Below are 23580 nucleotides of genomic sequence, written 5' to 3'. Positions count from 1 at the left end.
CCTCCCTTCTCTATTGCGCTTTCCATCCACCTGTTTAGAACATTAGAGGACAACCTTGAGAATTACTTTGCTTTTCAGATGAAAGCACATGTCCACAATTCAATGACATAGTTCTCTATCTAGTGATTTACACCCCCCCAAAAAAAGTGGGTGTCACACTGTATCTTTAAATACATGTAATGATGCCCCAAGGACATGGTATCAAAAGTAAGCGAGCTGTAAGGTGAGTGGTCATTTTCTACACAATACAGAATAAAGGTCACTTTTGGTGACCAGCAATGGGTACCTAAACCATTTTTTTTAATGTTTCAACCACAGTATTTAACCTGCTCTGTTTTATAGACTAGATAAGCAAGAAGATAATCTGTTGAAAAGAGAAAGTTAAATAAAATAAGATGTGCAAGAATTAGAATTCTGTTCTCTCAGGGGTCAGAGGCAAGTGTCATTACCTCGACAGCAGGTTAAAAAGAGTTGGTATCAGAATCTGAGGACTTTTAAGTTTCTTTTTATGCTGCAGTAATTCTAGGATGAGGGTTACTCTTTGCCAGTAAGAATCTCCAACTTCCTGAATGGACTCCAGATCTTGTGATTTTCTGGGAAACAGATAAGATAAAAAACTGGAAAAGCAAGCACTAGCAATACTAAGTAAAAATTATCGTATCTGATTTTGCCAAATTGTTGGGTATCAAAAAAACCAACAGTTTTTTAATATTCAAGGCCTGGGGAACAACAGTATGTTCTCACTGCATTCATATTCCTTACTTCTGCTGCATTTTTTGCCTTCTTGTTTGCTGAATTGTGCCTAAGGACTTAGTTTTATCTGGTGGCTCCAGCTCTATTCTGACTTGTTCAGCATTAACAGAAATCTGAAATAGAAAGAAGAATGGCTGATGATACAATCCACGGGATTAAATTAGAGCAGTACATATTATTTAAAAAGACACAATGAAAACATTTATGTCCACTTTTCTGCCTCCCTATGACTCTAGAGGCCAGACCAGCTGCCTGAGGCGAACACCACTATTTCCTATGTAGTCTTTCGGAAATTTACATAACCAACAGCTGTATAAAGAGTAAAAACAAAACAGTACACAAATAAGAGCATAGTATACACTGCTCTGTACTTAATTTGTTTCACTTAATGTATTTTAGAAATTTGTTAAAATTCTGAGAACTATTGAATCTGGATACTGGGACTTTACTATTATCTGTTTTTGTGAACTTGTTTCCTAAAAATCACAACAAAACAAAACACAGAATAACTAGGTGGTTTTTCTGATATACAGCTAGGTTTCAGTATACAGTTGATCCTTGAACACAGCTTTGAACTGTATAGGGACATGTATACATGGGCTTTTTTCAATAAATACAGTGGAAAATTGGAGACCTACAACAATTTAAAAAAACATTTTCTCTATCTTACTTTAAGAATACGTTATATAATACATACTGACTACAAAGTATGTGTTAATCAACTGTTTATGTTATTGTAAGGTTTCTGGCCAACAGTAGGGGCCGTCAGTAGTTAAGTTTTTGGGGAGTCAAAAGTTATACTCAGATTTTCAACCACATGGGGGATTAGGACCCCTAAAGCCTGCATTATTTGAATCAGCTGTACATATAAATCAATGAGCAGATTCTCAATTCCATTACGTATTTATTTAGTTAAATAGCTTAACTAAATTTAACCTATTTAAATTAAGAATAACCTGTTACCAGTTGAATATCAAGTCACTACTCATTCCTATTCCTTGCTTAAGACAAGTACAACCACCTAATATGACTAAGATCCAAACCAAGACTCATACCCTACCTGGTTAAAACTGTAACTATTCCATACAATAAAAATAATGAAGATATTGCACTTTTCTATGACCTAGTTTTCCAAGATTCTTGTTAGTGGTAAAATCTGACTTCCTAAAAGCATCATAAAATGGAGGAGATGCTTTAACATATTACTTGAAAGAGAAAGAACATAAACAAATTACAGAAAGTATGCAACTCACCCCTTTAAAAACACTGCTAACAGTCTGAGCACAATGTGAATTTTTACAGTTCACCAACAAATCAAACAACATGTGCAAAAGTTTCTGCTGAATTTTTTCATCTGCTATAGTGGCAAAAAATGGCTTTGTAATCTAGAGGAGGTAGAAAAAAGGCAACTGTGATCAACAAACAAATTTGAATTCCAAAAATGATCTCTGTATCATTCTCTCATGATATAAAATTATTATCTATTTTGTCAGTTAAAGTGCAATTCTTTTTAATCACCCATGTACACCATTCAGTTTTGCAAAATAGGTCAAATACATGTTCCTTTAAAACATGTCCAGTCCACTTTATCTTCTCCAAGTAAAATATTACAAGGGCTTAAAAGCGTGAAATGCTTTGGTTTCGCAAAGAACTCACTGACCTTTTCAAGGGCTGTAATCTGAATGGACGATATTCCTGTGCAAAGTTCGCTTGTTGTGTGCAAGGCTTTGATAAATACATCTAGACTCTTTGGGTCTTTATGTAAGAGAGGAGCTGAATATTCGTTATATTTCCCCAGAATGAGATGCAAAACAATGGCCTCATCTTTCAGGACAGCTGTGGGCTCCTTCTGGATCTTTTCTAATAGTTGTTCAACCATTGGCAATAGCTGAGAAAGTACCATCTAAAATTTGGAAAAATTATTAATTGCTATTTATGGTGATACATGTCGCTTGCTTAACAAAGACATCCGAAGATATTAGGTTGGAAGACTGGGAGCTTAGCCTGGAGAAAAAATTCAATAAAGATGATCTCCTGGACCTGGGGATGGCTATTAACCCCATTAAATACTCAGGTCTCCTCTGATAGTTCAGTCTGTAACAGTCAAAAGCTCCAAATCCTTCAGAGATGAGTGAAGTAATTTGTGTGTCCCAAGACTTTTTAAAAACAGGAAATACAAACTAAAATTTCAAGCTATGAAGTTTAACTCTCTCTAAAACACTGCACACTTTCCCAAACAATGTTTCCCACTGGTATAATATAAATTATGTAGGTGAAATCTTTAATAACAAACAAAGAGCCAGCAAATAATGGCTTGTGAGCCAAATTCAGAACATCTGTTTTTGTACATTTTGTTTACTGAAACACAGCCGTGCTCATGTGTTTAGATATGTCTATGGCCACAATACAAAGGTAGTGCTGAGTATCTCCAACAGAGACTGTATGGCCCGCAGAGCCTAAAATATTCACTGTTTGGTCCTTTAAAGAACAAGACTGCCAACTCCTAGTTTAACCTACACCAGGGATGACACGGAACTGAGATACCATCTGTTTGCTCCCACCAGGAAAATATAATAAGCAGTTCTCACTCCATTTTACCCATTTAATTTCTCCAGGCTGCAGTCAACCCCAGGCTAGTGAAGCAGAGAGGTGTTTCTGGAATACTAGGATGAGGAACATTTTCTCTGCTGACTGGCATATAGCATTACGTAAACAAGTGTTTCATAACCTCTTTTCTATTACAAGTGTCCTTGGCAACATAATGAAAGCTAAGGCTTTTCCCCCCAGAAAAATATATAAGCACATACCTTTTAAAAATGAGTGAATGATTTTGGGACGTTCAGACTCTGTGGTCCAAACATACTACCTTGTGAAGAATAGACACAAACCAACAGTTTTTTTCAGCAGTGCATCTTCAGTGTTTTTCCCGATGTGATTTTGAAATTCACTTAAAATCAAGTGATTAGATGGGGATTAAAATGGAGAGATACTCATCCGTATTTGCTTTTTGTGTCCTGTATCATTTTTTCCACCTCAACAATGCACCCTCCCAAAACAGTAACAAAATTTTCACTTCTAAGTATATACATGTAACTCCTGCAAATGTCTTTCTCATACATAAGCATTTGAAATAACTTTTAGTAAGGTCACAAGAAAAGTACAATCTACTTCAACCGCACATACCTCACCATTGACTTCTTGAAGTACTTTCATCAAATCTTTTGCTATGTAAGATGGGCTATTATATACACAATTAAGTAGGTTTTTCAAAGTTTCAGACAACATTTGATGAGATTTCAGTTTCTTTTCTCTTTGCAGTTCCTCAAACAAAGTAGCAAAGTCCTAGGATACCAAAAAGAAAATTGCATAAAAAAGGAATAAGGGACTACAAAGGTTAAATGTACTAATTATGGAAGATTCTTTCCCAAAAGATGTGACATGGCTTATACTTTTCCTTTTTCCCTTGAAACCTTAGTAGGAAAGGGTATTAATACTCGTTACTTTTCTATTAAACACCAAATACTGGTCTTTTAGCCAATGAAAGGAGAGCAGAATTGAAACGTGTTACTGTTATCTTCTAAAAGTGGTGGGAGAAAGACGTGCAGGTACTGACACATCAGTTTTGGAATTTAGTCACTTAAAGTCGATCAAAATCCCAACAAAATGTCAAGAAAAGAAGAAACTTGGATGGAGCTAAATAAAGGGTATTATGCTCAGTGAAATAAGTCAGGCGGAGAAAGCCAAGTACCAAATTATTTCACTCATCTGTGGAGTGTAAGAACAAAGTAAAAACTGAAGGAACAAAACAGCAGCAAACTCACAGAACCCAAGAATGGACTAATGGTTGCCAAAGGAAAAGGTGCAAAAGGACTGGGGAGGGTGGGTGGGAAGGGAGGGAGAAGGGAAATAAGGGGCATTACAATGAGTACACATAATGTAGTTGGGGGCAGCACGGGGAAGGCAGTATAGCACAGAGAGGACAAGTAGTGACTCTGTAGCATCTTACCATGCTGATGGACAGTAACTGTAATGGGGTATGTGGTGGGAACTTGATAATGGGGGGAATCTAGTAACCACAATGTTGCTCATGTGATTGTATATTAATGATACAAAAAAAAAAAAAGAACAGTAAAAATAAAATAAAAAAGAAAAGAGGAAACTGTTCTTGTGTACATACAGGTATGTGTGCACACTCAATTTCTTTGCTGATAAGTTTACCTGAACAACATAGGTGGCATCTGAGGTGATCTCTTCTGCTTTAGGAACCAAATGATCTATTACCAGATGAAACTGGGACCCCACTCCACTGAGGGCCTGGAGACAATGAATGGCAGCCCTTCGTACTTCTTTTATGGGGCTTCCCAGACTAATGAGGAGAGATATCACCACTAAAGCCAAAGAGAGAAATTTTAATAACAATTTAAAAACTGAAAGTACAAAATTTAAATAGTATAAAAGGGTACATGATGAAAAATTTTCTTCCCAACTCAAGCTCCCTCTCAAAAGACCATTTGCTGTTAAACTGTTGACTATCCTAGAAAAATGAGACATATGCTAGTATAGTCTTCTGAAAATACACAAACGAGAGCATAGTGTATATATATCCTGCTCTGCAAGAACTGTTGTATCTCAATGTACTTTCCATATAAGTACATACAGATCCAAATTAACTCATTCTTTAAAATCGTACAGTTCTCAAAGGCATTGTCCATATTTTTAAAACTAGTATCTTACTGGTCAAAGTTTAGGTTGTTTCTAGTCTTTTGACCTTAAAACTGCCAGAACATCCCTGTACATACACCCTTGCACAAGTGTGCAGAGGAAGTTACCCATTTGTGCATCATACTTTGCAAATGTTTTGTCCTAAACTGAAGTTTATTTGACTTTATTTTTCAATGTAGAACTTTTAGTCAAATTTTTAGTCAAATTTTTATCCTAGTTTTGATGTTGGTTAGAAAAGTCCCTCCCTACTCTAAGGGAATTTTAAAATTATCTCTGTTGTTTAGAGAGAGATCATATGCAGTCTCTGTATCTTCTAATACTACAGCTAAGTTTTTTAACATGAACTATTTAGTCCACATACAATTTTTGTCTAGAAATGAGGGTGTAGTCATCAAACTTCTGAAATGTTTCCAAATGGCTAGCCAGCTGTCCTATTTTTAATCATACACCTAAGAATTATTATTAATAATCTGGGCTGTCAGGGTTATCATTCATACTTTCCACAAGTATTTGAGGCATCTGTTTCTGCCAACTAGCACTTCTAGCACCACGTTCAGTAACAGCGATGAATTTATAATAGGAATATTGTGTTTCCCCAACTATGCAATGAAAATGCAAAGCTTTTGATTTGAGAGATATTTTCAGCAAGTTACTCATATTTTGCTGTCACTTGAATAGGAATAATTACTGATTTTTATCTAAAGGTTTTTCAAATCTCAGAACACAATAATGTGGGTTTTCTCCTACATTCGTATGGTCAGTTATACTAACAGAGTTCCTTATTTTGAACCAATTTTATATTGTTGGAATGAACTCTATTTGGGCAAATGCTTGTTTTTAAAAATACGTTGCTGGAGTCAATTTGCAAATATTTTATTGAGGATTTGATTTTTGCATTATTATTCAAAACAACTCTGGCTTATTGTTTTGTTTTTTCTATAAACATTGTCAATTTTCAATGTTATACTTGTTTTAGACAAAGAATCTGGAAGCTTTCCTTCATTCTGTGCCCTGCCCAGTTCAACAGCACTAAATCATAATCTGCTTCAAAGATCTGGTAGAATGCATCTGTTAAGAGCAACTGGATCATAGTTTTTTGAAAAGATGTCTCTGGGATAAAGAGGTATCCATTTTATGGCAACTAGTTATTTAAGTTTTATTCCATGCTATCTATGGGGGCAAATCTTGGTGATACTTATTTTTCTAGAATTGATCTGTTCCACATATTCTACTTCTAGAATGCAAAGAAAGAGACTAACAAGCTTTTAAATTTTTCTGAGATAATATGAAAGCTGGAAATACTTTCTGGTCTCTGTAACATTAATTTATAAAATAAAGTTAGAAATGAACAGCTGTAAAGTTGAATTCACACAAAGGACAGTTTCATGCCAAGATATCTATTTGCTAAAATTCCTTCAATAGGGAATTTTCAAAAACAAATTCAAAATACTAAGTACTACAGTTACCATGTTCAAGTAAGGTACTGGAACTCAAGATCAGTGAAAGCTACATTCTTTAAGCAATCAGCTTTCAGAAACATTCTTCCATTTAAAAATCTACATGCCATCATTCTCCCAACTCATTTTTATATTTAAAATAGCATATTTTACATAAAAATTGACTGAAATATTTGAGTTTTATTTTTAAACATGTAAATAAATTTACTATATTGATCAGGCATAACAAACCAAAGGTAGCTTCTACCTTACAAATGATATTTAATGCTTATTTTTAAGTAAATTAAAACAAACATCAACCAACACTTTCTAGACTCCTCATGGGCAAGTATGGATAGAAGCTCACTGTGGACTCCACGTGGAGAGCACTAAGAGGTACTACAACTAGGTGGCCATCTAAATGAGGCCCTGTGGGACTCTAGTGTATGGTCCACAAGGGGCATCTCTCCTGTTTTCAGTGGAGTACTGTGATGTCTGGGTAGTATAAATGCAAAAGTACTTTAGGAAGCGTGGAGATGACAGCAGATGAGGCATCTGGGGTAGCTAGGAAGCCTGCCGTCTTGCAGCAATGCCAGAGGAAAAATTAAGTGCTTTGGTCCTGCCATTTATAGACAAAAAGACATATATTCCTCAGGGGCCACCACGTTTGATGCCAAAGGATGGTAGGCTTTCATATCTAATTAGAAATTGAAATAGTTATGATCTATAAATAAAATATATATACCTATTGAAAACTCACAAGTTTAACAGTCAATAACCAGTTTAATAAATAATGCCATTTGCATACAATGGGATACTCTGCAGACATTTTTTTTTTTTTTTTTTTTTTCTGCAGACATTTTAAAAGACTTATTTCTGTATTTTTAAATATAGAATGCTTATAACATATTATTTGAAAAATTAAATTTTTAAAAATGTACAATAGGTTCTCATCAAAAAAAACCTGGAAAAAGAAAACCTTTAAAAGTAAATCCCCTAAAATAGTAAAATTCACCTATTCTATGATGAGTAGCAGAGAAATAATTACATTCATGGGATTTTATTTTGTAAGTAAAGCTTAAAATTACGCATTAACTTTACCTTTTATTTAACAAAAGTTTGGCTATGATTGTAATTACTGCTCTTTCAAGAAACTAATAAAAAATAAACATTGAGAAATTATTCTAGGAAAAGCACATGATTATTCACTGTTTTCACAGAACATTTGTAAAAAGCAATTTTGGAATACAAAAATTAATCAAGAGTATCTTCAAGTTTCCCAAGGGTCACTCATTCCTCTGTGAAGTACCAATCACATCCATTATCCTTGGCTTTCTCATATTCAATCACTATCAGGTCTAATTCTCATTCGTCAGTAGCTTTGTAAACCAACTGATGTTTAACATCATATTCATCAGCTCTGTACCTTTTGCACAACTGCAATTTTCCTTTATCAAAAATACAAATTTCACTTTTGGTGATTCATTAATGAGCACCTAACCTGAAAATTACTTATACCTGATGAAAGAGACAAATCCAGGAGGCCTGTCTGAGTGGAGGCCCATTCTTTAAGTAGTCAGTTGAATACTGAATTGTATTATGACTATAACTGCTGAAGTTCAGAAAAATGAAGTTGGATATTAAGAACCCGTGATTAATTATCTACAATTTCTATTACTTATTTTGGTGAGATTTTGCAGTTGACATTTGTAGCTTAGAAGTAACCAGAAATGGTATGTATGTGAGTGTATACGTATGAATGTATAAAACATATGTAAAATGTATGTGCATATAAAAAGAGACCCAGAGAGGGAGTACATGTGGTCTATTTAAAAAATAAAATAAAAAATAAATTTTCCGAACTATAACCAACATCAGCTACATATACAGTTGCTCATGACAGAACATAACAATGCTACTTCCAGTACCTGGAGAAGAGAGAGATGCCAGCTGGTGTTTATACTGTGCCTTCTGAGCAGAGAGCACTGCACAACCTATGTAAAGGGCCTGAGTCTGCAGCACTGTTTTCACGTTGCAGTTAAGTGGATTTGAAAGGCTTGAACTGTAAGTCCATAAAACAGAAAAGAACTTGAATAACTGAAAAACATCTTCCAGATGTACCTAAATGTAAAAACAAAAACAGACAGTGAAATTTAATTTTTACTCATATAGGTGGGTTCCAAATCCTGTTTTCATGAGTGTACATTATAGAAAACAATTTATGTTTTGCTTTGTCTAATCACTTAAAATTACTCTATACTCATTTTAACCAATTGGGAAGAATGTAAATTCAGAGAATTGATACTCAGTGATATTCAGAGGACTTGCTGTAACTTTGCACTTGAACACACTAAAAATGACCACAAAAAAAGATAACACAAAGCAGAAATCCAAGACAAGAGTGATGTTTGGGAAGCCTCATTAGGAATGCACTTCAAATGGAGTGAGCAACAACTGTCAAACGCTGCTGAGGAGCAAGTAAGATAAGAACAAAGAACTGACCCCTGAACCTGGCAACACAGAGGTCACTAAGGCCTGATGAAATTTCTTAACTGGGTGACACTGCTTATGTGAAATCATCTCCCTGAACATTAGTTTCTCACTGGTAGTGGCAGCAACTAAGCAAATAAGTCTGGGTTGCTTGGTTTTATTCCTGCTGCTATGACATACATTTACCAGCCTAACACATTAGTAGGCATGCAGCAGTTTTTGTTAGTCTGTCCAACCTGACTGGTGTCATGTGTACAGTACTGCTTTATAGGGCCTGTGTTTATTATTATAATCTTCACTGTTTAAAGGTCTACTTTCATCTTCATTAAAAACGGTCATAACTAAAACAATCTGCATCTTCTTCTTAAAGGGAAGACCAGGCCTGAAAAAGATAAGGCTGATACCTTTGTGAAGAGTTTCATCAGAATCCTGAAATGGATGGCATCAGCACCATTGAGAACAATCTCAAAGAGCCCAATAAGCAACTGCAGATAGTTTCTGCTGTCTTCTTGCAGTTGTGCAGGATTCCACCATATGTCATCTACATGGACATAAAGAGAAGGAGAAATGATGCATAAATGTATGTGAACACACTACTGGGAACTTTCCACTCAAAACAAAGAACAGTCAAGAAATCAATAATTTAGTTTTTTAGAGCACCACATCAAAAGATTCATACCCTGTCTTACCTTTAGGAAAAGATTTAGGAGGCTTTAGTGCATGAATAAAATTTTTCAGTGAAAATACAAGTAATACTGAGTCCTCCACAGCAATCCTCTGGGCATTGTTGAGCTGTTCTATATAATGTGCCCACAGCTCCACTGGTATCACTCTGTCCATCATCAGCTCAAAATGCCAGTCTTTGGGGATTTCCTGAGATGGTAAGGGAAACAGAAAGAGTACAAATTTAAGGGGTTCTGAACAGAGTTTATATAGGTGGACTGCAATGGATGTATGATAAGGTAATATGCAAAATTTTGTCTATGTGGACAATTAGGTGGGGAGAGGATTAGTAGCTTTAATTAGATTTTTAAAAAGGCTTAATTATCACTACTTAAAAGATAATAAGTTAACATAATAAATTAACAAACAAGTTAACCCTGGCTTCTTTTTATCTATGTTTTCTTTAAAAAACAAAATCCCCAAAAAGAAACGTTATTCATATAAATTGTTCTTTATTAAATGGCACACTTCTAAACAGAAAATGAGTTGGATTTCCAAGAGCTCCTTAAAGAGACTTTTCTAATTTCACATTTTCACTCCTAATCTGAATAAAGTATGTGGTGAAATCTCCAAACTTGGAAATGACTCTAAAAAGAAAATGTTGAGATGTTTAAAAATTATACAGAAAATGCCAAAGGGAAGCATGAGAAAAAGTGCAGGAAAATGACAAATGAGACTCCACATAAGTTAGTCCAGAGTCTTAACTTGGAAAGAAAATAATCCAAAACTAGACTTATATGATAATATCTTTAGTGATGGATTTCATTGGTTCATCATGCAGCTACAGCCAAAAGGATGCTCATGACTCTTAGGGAATTAAATGTAAAACAATAGAAAACAATCTGTTATATAACACAAAACACTCAGTTTGTCCATACTTTTAAGACTGAGAACAAATGCAGTTCAGATTATTACACCTTACAAAAGATAAAGAAAGAAGTTAAAGCCTATCAGGCACAGAGAAAACAAGTAATGACTATTTAGCACTTACTATGCTGACAGACAATGACTGCAATAGTGGGGGTGAGGACTTATAGCTGAACGTTGAACTCACAATGTTGTTCATGTGAAACCTTCACAAGATTGTAATATTAATGATACTTTAATAAAAAAAAAAAGAAGGGCCTATCAGGGCTAATTTTAAAATGCAAAGAATTACTTTTAAGGTTTACATTATTTTACCTAACAATGATCACAGAACTTATAAAATACTGAGGACATATGTAAATATGAAAACACGTGATTCGTTCTGCAAATCCTATGAGGAGCCTCTGAAATGAAGTTTGGAGGAAAAAAGAAACAAAGTATTTTATATTGGTATCATTACCAATATAAAATTTGGTATCAATTAATTTTGGTATCATTAACACAGTCACATGAGCAACATTATAGTTACTAGATTCCCCCCATTATCAAGTCCCCAGCACCTACCCCATGACAGTCACTGTCCATCAGCGTAAGATGCTACAGAGCCACTACTTCTCTTCTCTGTGCTGTACTGCCTTCCCCATGCCCCCCGACCACTACGTTATGTGTGCTAATCATAATGCCCCTTATTCCTTCTCCCTCCCAGTCCCTTTCCCTTTGGTAACTTTTAGTCCATTCTTGGATTCTGTGAGTCTGCTGCTGATTTGTTCCTTCAGTTTTTGCTTTGTTCTTATGCTCCACAGATGGGTGAAATCATTTGGTACTTGTCTTTCTCTGAATGGCAGATCATTAAAAGAAATTATCTTAGTACCTCCAGATGTGGTACTGGCAAAAATACAAACAACTGAAACAAGATCCTTAGTAATAATGTCTGGCAAAATCCAAATCTAATGTAGTATTAGAATAATACTTAGTAAGTAAAGTCATATTTTGTTCAATGATTAATATATTGAATAAATTCTTCATCATTATAGATAGTTACAGTTTGAATAATCACTTAATAAAGAAAATACATGCCAGAGTTGATCATCAGACACCAAGCACTGCAACCCTAAAATTATGTAACTGAATCAAATTTTCTGTAAAATTCACTATTGCTACTCATGGCTTCTTCTCATTTCATGTCTAACATCAAAGACTCAGCATCTCAGCCTCCAATTTTCAGCTTTACTGTGATTAACGGACCAGGCTGTCATTTCACTCAATGTTCAACTTTCCAGACTTTGTACTTCTTACCACTGCAGTAATGATACTTTCGAGCTTCTTTATTCTTTTCTGCAGCAAACTGAAGACTCTTATTGCAAATGGAAAGTGAGTTTCTTTTAAAGATGAACAGCAAGACACCAACACAGCCATGATGACATGAAAAGTTACTTTCTGCTTCAGGCTAAAGGACTCCTTTTCCCCAATACTTATTAAATCTTCCACCTTGAAAAATAAACACATTCCATTACTGGTAACTCTTAGCTATGTAAAATAATCTTCTCTACCTGAGACCTATCTAGGTATTATGCTTTTTACATTTAAAGTACAATGACAAATATAAAGCCTTAAAAAAATAGTAAGCACTGACTTATAAGTATTATAAAAGTACATAATTTCAGAAATTACAATGAACATAATTACAACTGCCAAGTGGATAAATGTCTTTAAATTATACACCTAACACTTTCACAAAGGTTTATTTACTAAGGCAAGGGAAATTTTCTCCTCTTTTAGATTGTATTTTGCTATTTTTTTAAAATATATGATTTCAGTATTTTAAATGAGAAGAAAAAAGGAAGGTGAAATAGAACACATTATTTTTACTGGTCCAATATAAAACCACAATGAAAAAATTATATAAAATGCTAAGGGTTTCAAACAATCTGCAGAATACACTGAAAAATACATGTTTAAGGCAAAACAAAGTACTGAAGAATACAAAATTACTTTTTTAAAAAAAGGCTGATCTAGTAAAATACTGAGAATCTATTAAGATTATGAGAAGGAAACCCAGGGATTATCTTCAAGAGCACACCTACCATCTTTAACATTGAAGAAGGATCCCCCGAATTTATATTGTCAGCCAACAACTCAATCATCTTCTGATTTGCTACACCAATTAGTTTTCCTGACTTTGTGCTTTTAATCACATTTTCAAGAGCTGTAAAAAAACTTTTTTTTAAAATTGAACACAGAAGGCCCTTATGTCATCAATACTCATCTAAGGAGTCCTGTGAATTTAGGCAAAAATTTTACACAATTTTCCTATGAAGATTTGCTTTTTTTTACTTTTCTTTTTATCCAATTCTGAATCTGTCTGCACATCCGTTTTCTTTTCATTGTATACTTTTTATCTTAGCAAAAATTTTTAAAAATCTTGCTGGCATGTATCAACAAACATGATTTCAAATAACAATTATAGCCAGTCTTTAATTGTAATTATCTTCTTTTTTCAAGTGTTTAAAGTGTTTTCCCCCCTTTAAAGAACAACTGAATTTCTTACTTTCTTCCCAGCCTTTTAACATAGGGTGTAGAGAGCAAATCCCTGATTTTGATAAGTATATAGCGAGTTTCATCTCAGCAGATTCCATATCATCATTGTCAATAACGAGAAACGGCAGCAGCTGTACCACTACCTGATCAGACAACTGTTTATTTTCACTCAGTATCTCTTCTTTAATTAGTATGTCTGCTGCTATTTCAAGTACCTTGTACCTGAAAGATACATAAGAAATTTGGTTGAAAGACATGTTAGAAGCTTCAGTTCAGCAAATATCACCATTACATTGTTCTACCTCAACAGACACCTTGGTCTCTTCACCAGACACATTATTCAGAGACACCAAGATAATCACTTAAAATCTATGTAAATAAAGGAGTTATTTTAGGTTAAATTTAGGAGAAATCATTAGGTTAACTATAAACATAAAACATACTTCACACTATGTATCTCAACTTCACTAGAAATCAGAGATTCACTCATGCATTCAAAAAATATCTGAATATATACTGTGCACAAAGAACTAAGTATCATACAAAAACCTGTAAGACATGCTCTCTCTTATGAGCTTACTCATTTTTCCATGTAAAAAGCTTAGGTGCCCAAAATGAATTAATCAGAATTCATCAAATACTTACTATAGATAGGTGCCATATGCCTATGAGCTTATTTTTTATTTGTTAAATATGTATTTTTAATTATAAAGTAATATACTATCCTTATAAAAAATCAATTATATAAAGGATTTCAAAATTATATGAATTATATGCTTTTTTCCATTTTATCAAGAAAATTTTAAAAAATAAAATGAACCCATACAAACCCAAGTTGTTTTTATAATGCAAAAGTGTTATATTAAGATCCTTTCCACTACCATTACCAAGGCATCAATATAACTAAACTGTATGTTGCAAAATTGTAAAGAAAAAGAAAACCAAAATAACCTGATGCAAGAGTATTACTGATTCAAATAGCATAAGGAGAAATGAATACATACCACCCTTTATTTTTTGAAAGTTCTGCTCTTTGAAAGAGATTCAGAAGATTTGAAACAGACACTTCTGAACTAAAATGTTGTTTAAAAACCTAGAGGGAAAAAAATAGCCATGAGCAAATTTGTACTTGCTTCAAGTACTTATGGTGCTTGCTAAATAAACTATGAAAGATAATGAATTATAATTTATCCCTTAAATCCTAGTATAGATTTAAAAGTTTTATGAGAATAATTTCTTAAAATTGGCATTTATGAGCCAATATTCCGTGGTCCCAGGGTATTTACTGATAAAAATTCACAAAGCACTTTATCTTGTTAAAGAACTTCCATATATATAAACTTGTGCAGTCTAATTACGCCTGTCAATTTTCCCTAACAAGCTTAAGTCTGTGTTCTCAAAAGAACAAATTTCCAAGAGAAGAATGATTTCCAAATATACTCTTACTTAAAGCAGAGAATCATGTGAGAAGCACAACAAAATACTTAAAAACAAAATGTATACTTAAAAGGACAACAAATTGACTCACCTCAAAAGCACTTATAGCTGACAAAACAACGTCTATACTATCATCAGCTAATCGGGTTAAAACAGCATCTTTTATGAAAGACTCATCAATGCTCTCCTAAACAAGAGAAAAAATATATTAGTTTACTTGTTTTTAAAATCTCCTAAGACTTTACATTAGAAAGGAAGCTTGGTTTTGTGAACAGCATTCTAGAACACAGTCAAGGAAACAGGTTCTGTCCTGGATGCAAATTCAAACATACTAATTGTATTTGGATTGAACTAGATAATCATTAAAGGCCTTTTTAGATGAGCAACTGTTTGATACAAACTTTTCAGTTTCCACTGACAGTATAATCAAGTATGTATACTCCAAACGTAACTTTGGCATTAAGGAGTTCACCTTGTTAAAATGAGAGCCCAGATATTCAAAATGCATAGAATAAAGAACCAGAATGTCTAGATTTAAATCCTAGTACTAGCTGTGTGACCTTAAGCAAATTACCTAAGTTTCTAGGTCTCACTATTCTCATCTACAAAACAGAGCTAATAATAGTACTCACCTCAAAGGATTGTTAAAGGATTAACTAATACTTGTCATTGCTTAGAAGAGTCCCTTACACACAGTAAATACTGTTAAAAGTTAGCTATTATCATCAAAATTTTTGTAAGGATTAGGATATGCACTGAGAAATGCAGTCTGCCAAAACAAAGATCCTATTTTTTTTAAGTGATGAAATAAAATAAAGCATGTAATCCTTCACAATAACAGAGAAGTAAAACTGCAAATCAACCTGAATATATCCCTACTGTAGGTGGTGAAAAAAAGCTAAATAATCCTACCAAAAAATACAGGTCTATACACTATGCTGGGAAATAAACTAAAATCCCTAGAATTCACAAAACTGAAGTCAAAGTTTCATGTACCAAATGTCACCAGAATTTTCTCAAGAGCTAACAAGTAGCCAAATATCCAATCTGAAATTCTAGAAAACCTATGTCCCATCTGATGAAGAAGGGGAAAATGAAATTAATGCATGCAAAGAAAGACACTAACTGTAATAATATGTAAGTCTGTAAGCTGAAGGTATACAGTGCCCTTCCCTGGAAAACTAAACCAAATCCAGAAGAGGACAGGGGTGGAAGAGATGAAAAGTAAGTATGAGAATAGCTTCAGGAATATTAGGAGATTCCAAGGATCCCTTTTTTTATTCTAGAAACTGAAATTGTCCTATTACTGCAAAGATGTGTAGTCAATGAATTTAATTACCCAACACATCAATAGACAAACCTATCAGCAATTTGCAAAAGCAATGTAATTTATGCTAGCTTGAAAATAAATCAAATAAAGTAATATATTACAAATTTGAGTATTATATCGCCCACTTTTAAAGAAACATTCTCACAGACCCTAATTATTTATATATCATTTTAAAATTAATTTTAACCCTTAAAAATATAAACACTAAAGACATAAAACACTAATTTGTAAGTCAAATATTAAAAAAAAACTCTACAAAACCAGTAAAATTCAAATTGAGATGCCACATTTAATGTGGTCATTATGATTAGCTGAAATTTAATTCTACTTGTAACATTAATCTGGTTCTAATTGTCATGACACAGTTATAGAATTCAACATGGTTATACTACTATGCACAATGGGAGAACTCTGCTATGACTTTTCCTATTCAAGAAAGCTTCCAAATATGCAAAAAATAGCACAAGATGATTTTAGGTATTACACAAATTCTCCTATATTAATTAGAGTTAACTACAGTAAAATGTACATAAAATTTAGTACTTCAAACCCAGGATTTGAATGCTACATAAAATAGTGAGTCCATTTAAAAGATAAAGAAAAATTTTAAGAAAATAGTACAGTGGTAAGCTAATAGCAAAAACTGTGAAGGTACTGCCTGAACAGATAAAGTTCAGAAACTACTGCTCTATTTGAAACACTGCAGTCTTAGTAAAACATCATTTTGGTATAAAGACATTATTTACAAATTAATTCAGCCTCTATACTTACTATTTGGAGCCACCAAAATTTTAGACACAAATACAACTGCAGGTACTGAAATCATGGGGCAATGCTCCAAAAGCTATCATTCTGATATCCCCAAATAAGTTTATGTTAAACTTAATTAAGGCCATCAAAATCGAATTTCAAAACTTTTAGACTTTCAGATAATTTGTGAACCTTTGTAAAGTTATCTATAAACTCCTGTTTGAAAAATACTGAATGAGAAACTAATAATCTGCAGTGTGGAAGCACATAAAACCACTTGTTATTAGGGCATATACAGGTTAAGATGGTGGTTACTGGCACGTACAGCCCTAAATCTTTGTCCCATATTCTCATCCACTTTATTTAGTTTATCTGTGTAATTACAAAGTACTGATTCTAGTTGGTGGCTTTAATTTCTTATTCTAGAATTACATTGTTCATCCTAAGGATAAAAACATCACAAATGAAAGTATTTGATGCAAACCTTTGATGTTTTCATGATATTTTTCAGATGATTAATGGCCAGAAGTCTCACAGGAGCAAGTGGATGATTCAGACTGAGCATCAAGGAGGTATCAGAATCTGCTAAAATCTATAGGATTCAGCAGAAATACCAAATGATTTCACCATTAAATCTGGCAGCATATGATCAAGAAGAAAATCCAAAGAAAACCACCCCAAACTGCCCAACATACTCAGTAACAATTGTCTAACTTCAGAAACCAAAATGTAAAGTACAATCTTTGTTTCTAGAACACAGCAAAGGTTATAACAAATAAAAAAACTGTATCATTAATATTGTGATTTTATGTATACTTATATCTGTGTGTAGGTTTAATTAATTTTTATATTCTTTCTGTAACTCTAATATAGTAAAAAGAATCTAAGATAAATCACCATATTATTACCTAAATGATAACATAAATTTTAAAAAACTGAATTACTGAAGACAATACAATTCACTGAAATGATAAAGCAGTGACACTCAAATTAGCAATGACTTAACTTCAGTTATATAATCAGACTAGGAAGGAAGTCTATAAACATAAGATTTGGAAATGAAACACCATTAAAGTTGAGTCTAATTATTGAAAAGAAAAACCAAAACATATTTCTCTTTCTAATATTTATCTCCAAGACTACTTATTTTAAGAAATGCTCAAATATCTAACTTCTAGTATAAAGATTTAGAGTGAATCATCAGGAAATTTCTCAAGTACTAACATGATCATAAAATAAAATTGCAGCTCCCTTTGTCTTATCAGTGATTTAAATAGCCACACATGGGTAGTGGGTACTGCACTGCAAAGTACAGTTATGGGAGAAAGGTAAGGAAAACTGGAAACCTAAGTAAGATCACCTTTTGGCAATTATTCAACTCCTACCTCACGGCCTTACTTCAGTTAACTATACAAACTGTGTATCTCATCTCTCCATGAAACTTTCCAAACAGAGCAGAGAAGTAGCAAATTTCCTTCTGGAGCTCTTCAAATAACCACAGAAATATACCCCTAAGTGTCATATAATTCTTTTGAAGAAACAAAGTACCTGATACTTTCCTCCACTTGTAGAAAGAGAGATAAATTGGTGAAAAAGCTCTTGTTTTTTTACATCTGTAATTTCTTTTAGGCATTCCTCTAATACAACATCTAATGTTCTAGGATATCTGGAAAGAAATTAAAGAGTTAATTCATTATTCTTAATAAAGTTAATAACCACACACATCAAATATGCATGCAAAACAGAATTTTAAGAATTACTGAAATTAAGAGATAAAATTTTAACAAATAGTGTATGTAAAACCAAATAATATTGATCAAGTTTGTTTCTATGACTATTCCAAAAAGTCTTTTATCAAGAAAGAGAGGGCAAAAAATAAACAAAATCAGAAACAATAAAGAAGTTACAACTGCAGAAATACAAAGAATTATTAGAGAATTATATGAAAAATTATATGCCAATAAATTGGACAACCTAGAAGAAATGGACAAATTCCTAGAAACATGCAATCTTCCAAGACTGACCCAGGAAGAAACAGAAATCCTGAACAGACTAATTTTCAGTAATGAAACTGAATTGGTAATTAACAGTCCAGATCCAGATGGCTTCACAGATTAATTCTACCAAACATTTAAGGAGTAAATAATACCCATCCTTCTTCAATTTTTCAAAAAAAATAGAAGAGGGAATACTTCCAAACTCATTCTGTTAGGCCAGCATCACTCTAATACCAAAAGCAGACAAAAACAATACAAAGAAAGAAAATTACAGACCAATATCTCCAATGAATGCAAAAATTGTCAACAAAATATTAGCAAATTGAATTCAAAAATACATCAAAAGGATCATCCATCACGACCAAGTGGGATTTATTCCAGGTATGCAAGGATGGTACAGTATTCATAAATCAACCCATGTGAAACACATTAACAAAAGGAAGGACGAAAACCATATGATCATCTCAACAGATACTGAAAAAGCATTTGACAAAATTCAGTACCCATCATAATAAAAACTCTCAACAACATGGGTACAGAGGGAACATACATCAACATAATAAAGGCAAAATACAACAAATCCACAGCTAACATTATGCTCAATAGCTAAAAGCTGAAAACTTTTCTTCTAAGATCAGGAACAAGACAAGGATGTCCAATCTCACTTTTATTTAACATAGTTCAAGTCCTTGCCACGGCAATCAGACAATATAGAGATATAAGGCACCCAAATTGGTAAGAAAGAAGTAAAACTGTCACTATTTGTAGATGACATGATACTAGATATAGAAAACCCTACAGATTCCACCAAAGAACTATTAGAATAACTGGATTCAGCAAAGTTTCAGGATGCAAAATCAATACACAGAAATATGTTGCATTCCTATATATTAATAATGAACTAACAAAAAAGAGAAATCAGGACAATTCCATTTACAACTGCACCAAGAAGAATAAAATATGGATAAACCTAACCAATGACGTAAAAGACCTTTACTCTGAAAACTGTAAGACACGCATGAGAGAAACTGATGAAGAGACAAATAAATGGAAATCTATCCCATGCTCATGGATAGGAAGAATTAAGTATTATCAAAATGGCCACCCCGCCCAAACCACTTTACAGATTCAATGCAATCCCTATCAAAACATCGATGGCATTTCTAAATGAACTCTAGAGCAAATAATCCTAAAACTTAATGGAACCACAAAAGACCCCAAATAGCTAGAGCAATTTTGAGAAAGAACAAAGCTGGAAGTATTACACTGACTTCAAGCTATACTACAAACCCACAGTAATCAAAACAGTATGGTACTGGCACCAAGACAGACCCATAGATCAATGGAATAGCCTAGAGAGCCCAGATATAAACCCATGCATATATGGTCAATTAATATATGATAAAGGAGCCATGAATACACAATAGAAAACAGTCTCTTCAATAACTGGTGTTGGGAAAACTGGACAGCTAAACACAAGAAATGAAACTGTATTACTGTCTGACTCCATATACAAATAAACCTGAAATGGATTAAAGACCTAAATATAAGACGTGAAACCATAAAATTCTTAGAAGAAAACAGACAAAAATCTCTTCAATGTGAGCATGAGCAATTTTTTTTCTGGACACATCTCCCCAGGATAAGGGAAACAAAATAAAAAATGAACGAGTGAGACTACATCAAACTAAAAAGTTTCTGTACAGCACAGACCACCATCAACAAAACAAAAAGGCATCCTACAGTATGGGAGGATATATTCCTAAATGATTTATCTGATAAGGGGTTAGTATCCAAAATATATAAAGAACACATACAACTCAATACCAAAAATCAAATAAGCCAATTAAAAAATGGGCTGAGGACCTGAAAAGATGTTTTTCCAAATAAGACATAGAGATGGCCAACAGGACCATGATAAGATGCTCCACATCACTAATCATGAGGGCAATGCAAATCAAAATCACAATGTGACATCACTTCATCCCAGTTAGAATGGCCACTATCGAAGACAGTGTTGGCAAGGATGTGGAGAAAAGGGAACCTCCTACACTGTTGGTGGGAATGTAAGTTAGTACTGCCACTATGGAAAGCAGTATGAAAGTTCCTCAGAAAACTAAAAATACAAATACCATTCAACCCAGTAATTCCACTTCTAGGAATTTACCCAAAGGAAACAAAATCCCTGATTTGAAAAGATAGATGCACCCATATGTTCACTGCCACACTATTTACAATAGTCAAGATATGGAAGCAACTGCAGTATCCATCAATAGATGAATGGATAAAGATGAGGTGATACATATATAAAATGAAATATTATTCAGCCACAAAAAAGAAGAAATCCTGCTGTTTGTGACAACATGGATGGACCTAGCGAGCATTATGCTAAGTGAAATAAGCCAGGCAGAGAAAGCCAATATCATATGATCTATACATAGAATCCAAAAAAAAAAAAGACAAAACAAACAGAACTGCAGTAGAATCACTGAGAAGTGACTGGTGGTTACCATCAGGTGGGGTTAGGGTAGGTGAGTGAAATAGGTGAAGCAGCTAGAGGCACAAAATCTCAATCATAATATAAATTAGTCATGGGGATTAAAGTACAGCATAGAGAATATAGTCAATAGTTCTATAGCCTCTCTTTGTATTGACAGATAGTAACTATACTAGTTGGGGTAAGCATTTAGTAATGTATGTAACTGCCATATCACTATGTCACATATACTTGAAACCAATGTAATACTGTGTATCAACTATACTTCAATAAAAAATTATCAAAGTCTCTACATAAAATATCCTCTCCATGGTCCGCACATAACCCCTATTTCCATTTATAGCTTGCCTATTTTTAAATCCTATGCCTGTCCCTTCCTGAAGGGGAGGAAAAAAAGTAAGGATAGTCTCTTTACAATTCATTCACTACACTAAAATGTTACTTGTGAATACTCTCTTTATAAAACTTTAAGAGAAGGGAACAAACACACAACTTACTTGCTTTCTAAAAGCCTGATAAGTGGAAGAAACTGTTCATTAAGCAAAGACACTTTATTAGGATCAATTTCTTCCTGTGAACTGTATGAAATATACTCTTCAAAAAGAAGGCTGCAAAACAAAACAAGTGTCAGCAGGCACACAAGTTACTATTTAATGAGTACCTATTATATTCTAGGATGGGGATGAAAGTACAGCATAGAGAATACAGTCAATAGTTCTATAGTTTTATATGCTATATAGTCAATAGTTTCTATGCTTTACAAATATCTTTATCACATCTATATGAGGTAAAAGTCATAACCTATTTTCTAGAAACAGAAACTAGAACTCAACAGTCCAACAGTCTTAGAATTTGCCGGAGTCAAATGACAACAGTAACAAGAGTCAACACTTAGTGAGTCCTACTGGGCCACCAAATGTAGAGCACTGCTTTCAGCCCTTATCTGAACTGAAGTTCTCAACAGTACTTCAGGTATGCTCTCATTTAATTCACAAGCTAAACTGAGAGCTGGAGCACAAGTGATACCCATCAGAAGACAAGTATCCACCCCATGTTACAAGATGGCAAAACCAGTTTCAGGCAATCTGAACTCCAGAAACTAACTACTTTCTTGGCAATGACAGAGGCAGGACTCAACCCTATTCCTGACTGCAATGCCTACATTCTTTTCACTGTATCAAGTTGTCCTGTAAGAAAAAGACAGTTTAGAAGACTGAACTATTTTTACAGAAAGGGATGAAATTGTCTTTACTTCCCATCAACCCTCAAACTTCATAGACGTTTGAATACCAACTGTGATGTAGATTTTTCAGGCATCTGGGCCCATTTATTAATAGTAAAGTCTAAAGTCACAAATTACATGTAGCTATAACCCATATTTATCTTAACTATTAACTTTCTGATCACATGTAAGCACTAAAGACAAGCAAGAGAAAGCACTTTTTCTTCTGTTGCCATAATTATTGAACTATGTTTTTATAATTAATGAAATATGGGGAAAGTAAGAAGTACATTATAAAGGGATACTGGAAAACTGCTAACCAACTCTGAGAAATACACTCAGCCACAAAAATACCAATCAAAAGCATGTAAAAAATAGCTTACCTAGCCAATAAATGGTCTAAGTTGTTTTTCAGTGATATATTTGTGAGTATAGCTTCTAAGTGTCTCCTGTAGATTTGACCATCAATCCCTTCAGTTTCTTCTCCTTAGTATAGAACAAAAATTAAAATTAGGGAATATTTTTTTGCATGCTTATACTATTAAATTTATTTACAGCAGAAAAATCTTTCTACAGGAATAACTTTAAAATATATAGATCAACATCCAGGTTTTTACCTATTTTCAAAAGCATAGTTCACCAATATAGTCATTTATATTTTTCAAAGCTTTTTTGTATACGTTACCCTTATTTATCCTTTACCTGATATTCTGTACATTTTTAAAGACAGGTATTATCACATCTATCATTTTAATAAAACAGAAATCCAAAACACAGTCTTTACCCAGGTCATATTACAAGTGGTTTAAGTTGGGACC

General features: G+C 33.6%; 1 protein-coding gene across 3 annotated transcripts in view; it reads right to left on the bottom strand.

Annotated features, from left to right (window-relative positions):
- The window catches only part of HEATR1 (HEAT repeat containing 1), a 53418-nt gene that overhangs the window by 20174 nt on the left and 9664 nt on the right, over nt 1-23580 (bottom strand). For all 3 annotated transcript variants that reach the window (XM_037007301.2, XM_017643184.3, XM_037007302.2), the window contains exons 9-26: nt 23146-23248; nt 22038-22148; nt 18595-18712; nt 17531-17638; nt 15058-15153; nt 14534-14622; nt 13540-13751; nt 13076-13197; nt 12288-12479; nt 10091-10274; nt 9806-9942; nt 8840-9032; nt 4972-5141; nt 3937-4095; nt 2414-2656; nt 2007-2138; nt 763-866; nt 450-593 (exon numbers count right to left, since the gene is read on the bottom strand). In XM_037007301.2, the coding sequence (XP_036863196.2) occupies nt 450-593; nt 763-866; nt 2007-2138; nt 2414-2656; nt 3937-4095; nt 4972-5141; nt 8840-9032; nt 9806-9942; nt 10091-10274; nt 12288-12479; nt 13076-13197; nt 13540-13751; nt 14534-14622; nt 15058-15153; nt 17531-17638; nt 18595-18712; nt 22038-22148; nt 23146-23248 (2617 nt within the window). The remainder of the gene's footprint in view (nt 1-449; nt 594-762; nt 867-2006; nt 2139-2413; nt 2657-3936; nt 4096-4971; nt 5142-8839; nt 9033-9805; nt 9943-10090; nt 10275-12287; nt 12480-13075; nt 13198-13539; nt 13752-14533; nt 14623-15057; nt 15154-17530; nt 17639-18594; nt 18713-22037; nt 22149-23145; nt 23249-23580) is intronic.

Source organism: Manis javanica, chromosome 7, assembly GCF_040802235.1.
Source record: "Manis javanica isolate MJ-LG chromosome 7, MJ_LKY, whole genome shotgun sequence".
NCBI lineage: Eukaryota > Metazoa > Chordata > Mammalia > Pholidota > Manidae > Manis > Manis javanica.
Note: the sequence above shows the minus strand (reverse complement) of the source record. Positions and strands in the feature narration are given on the sequence as shown.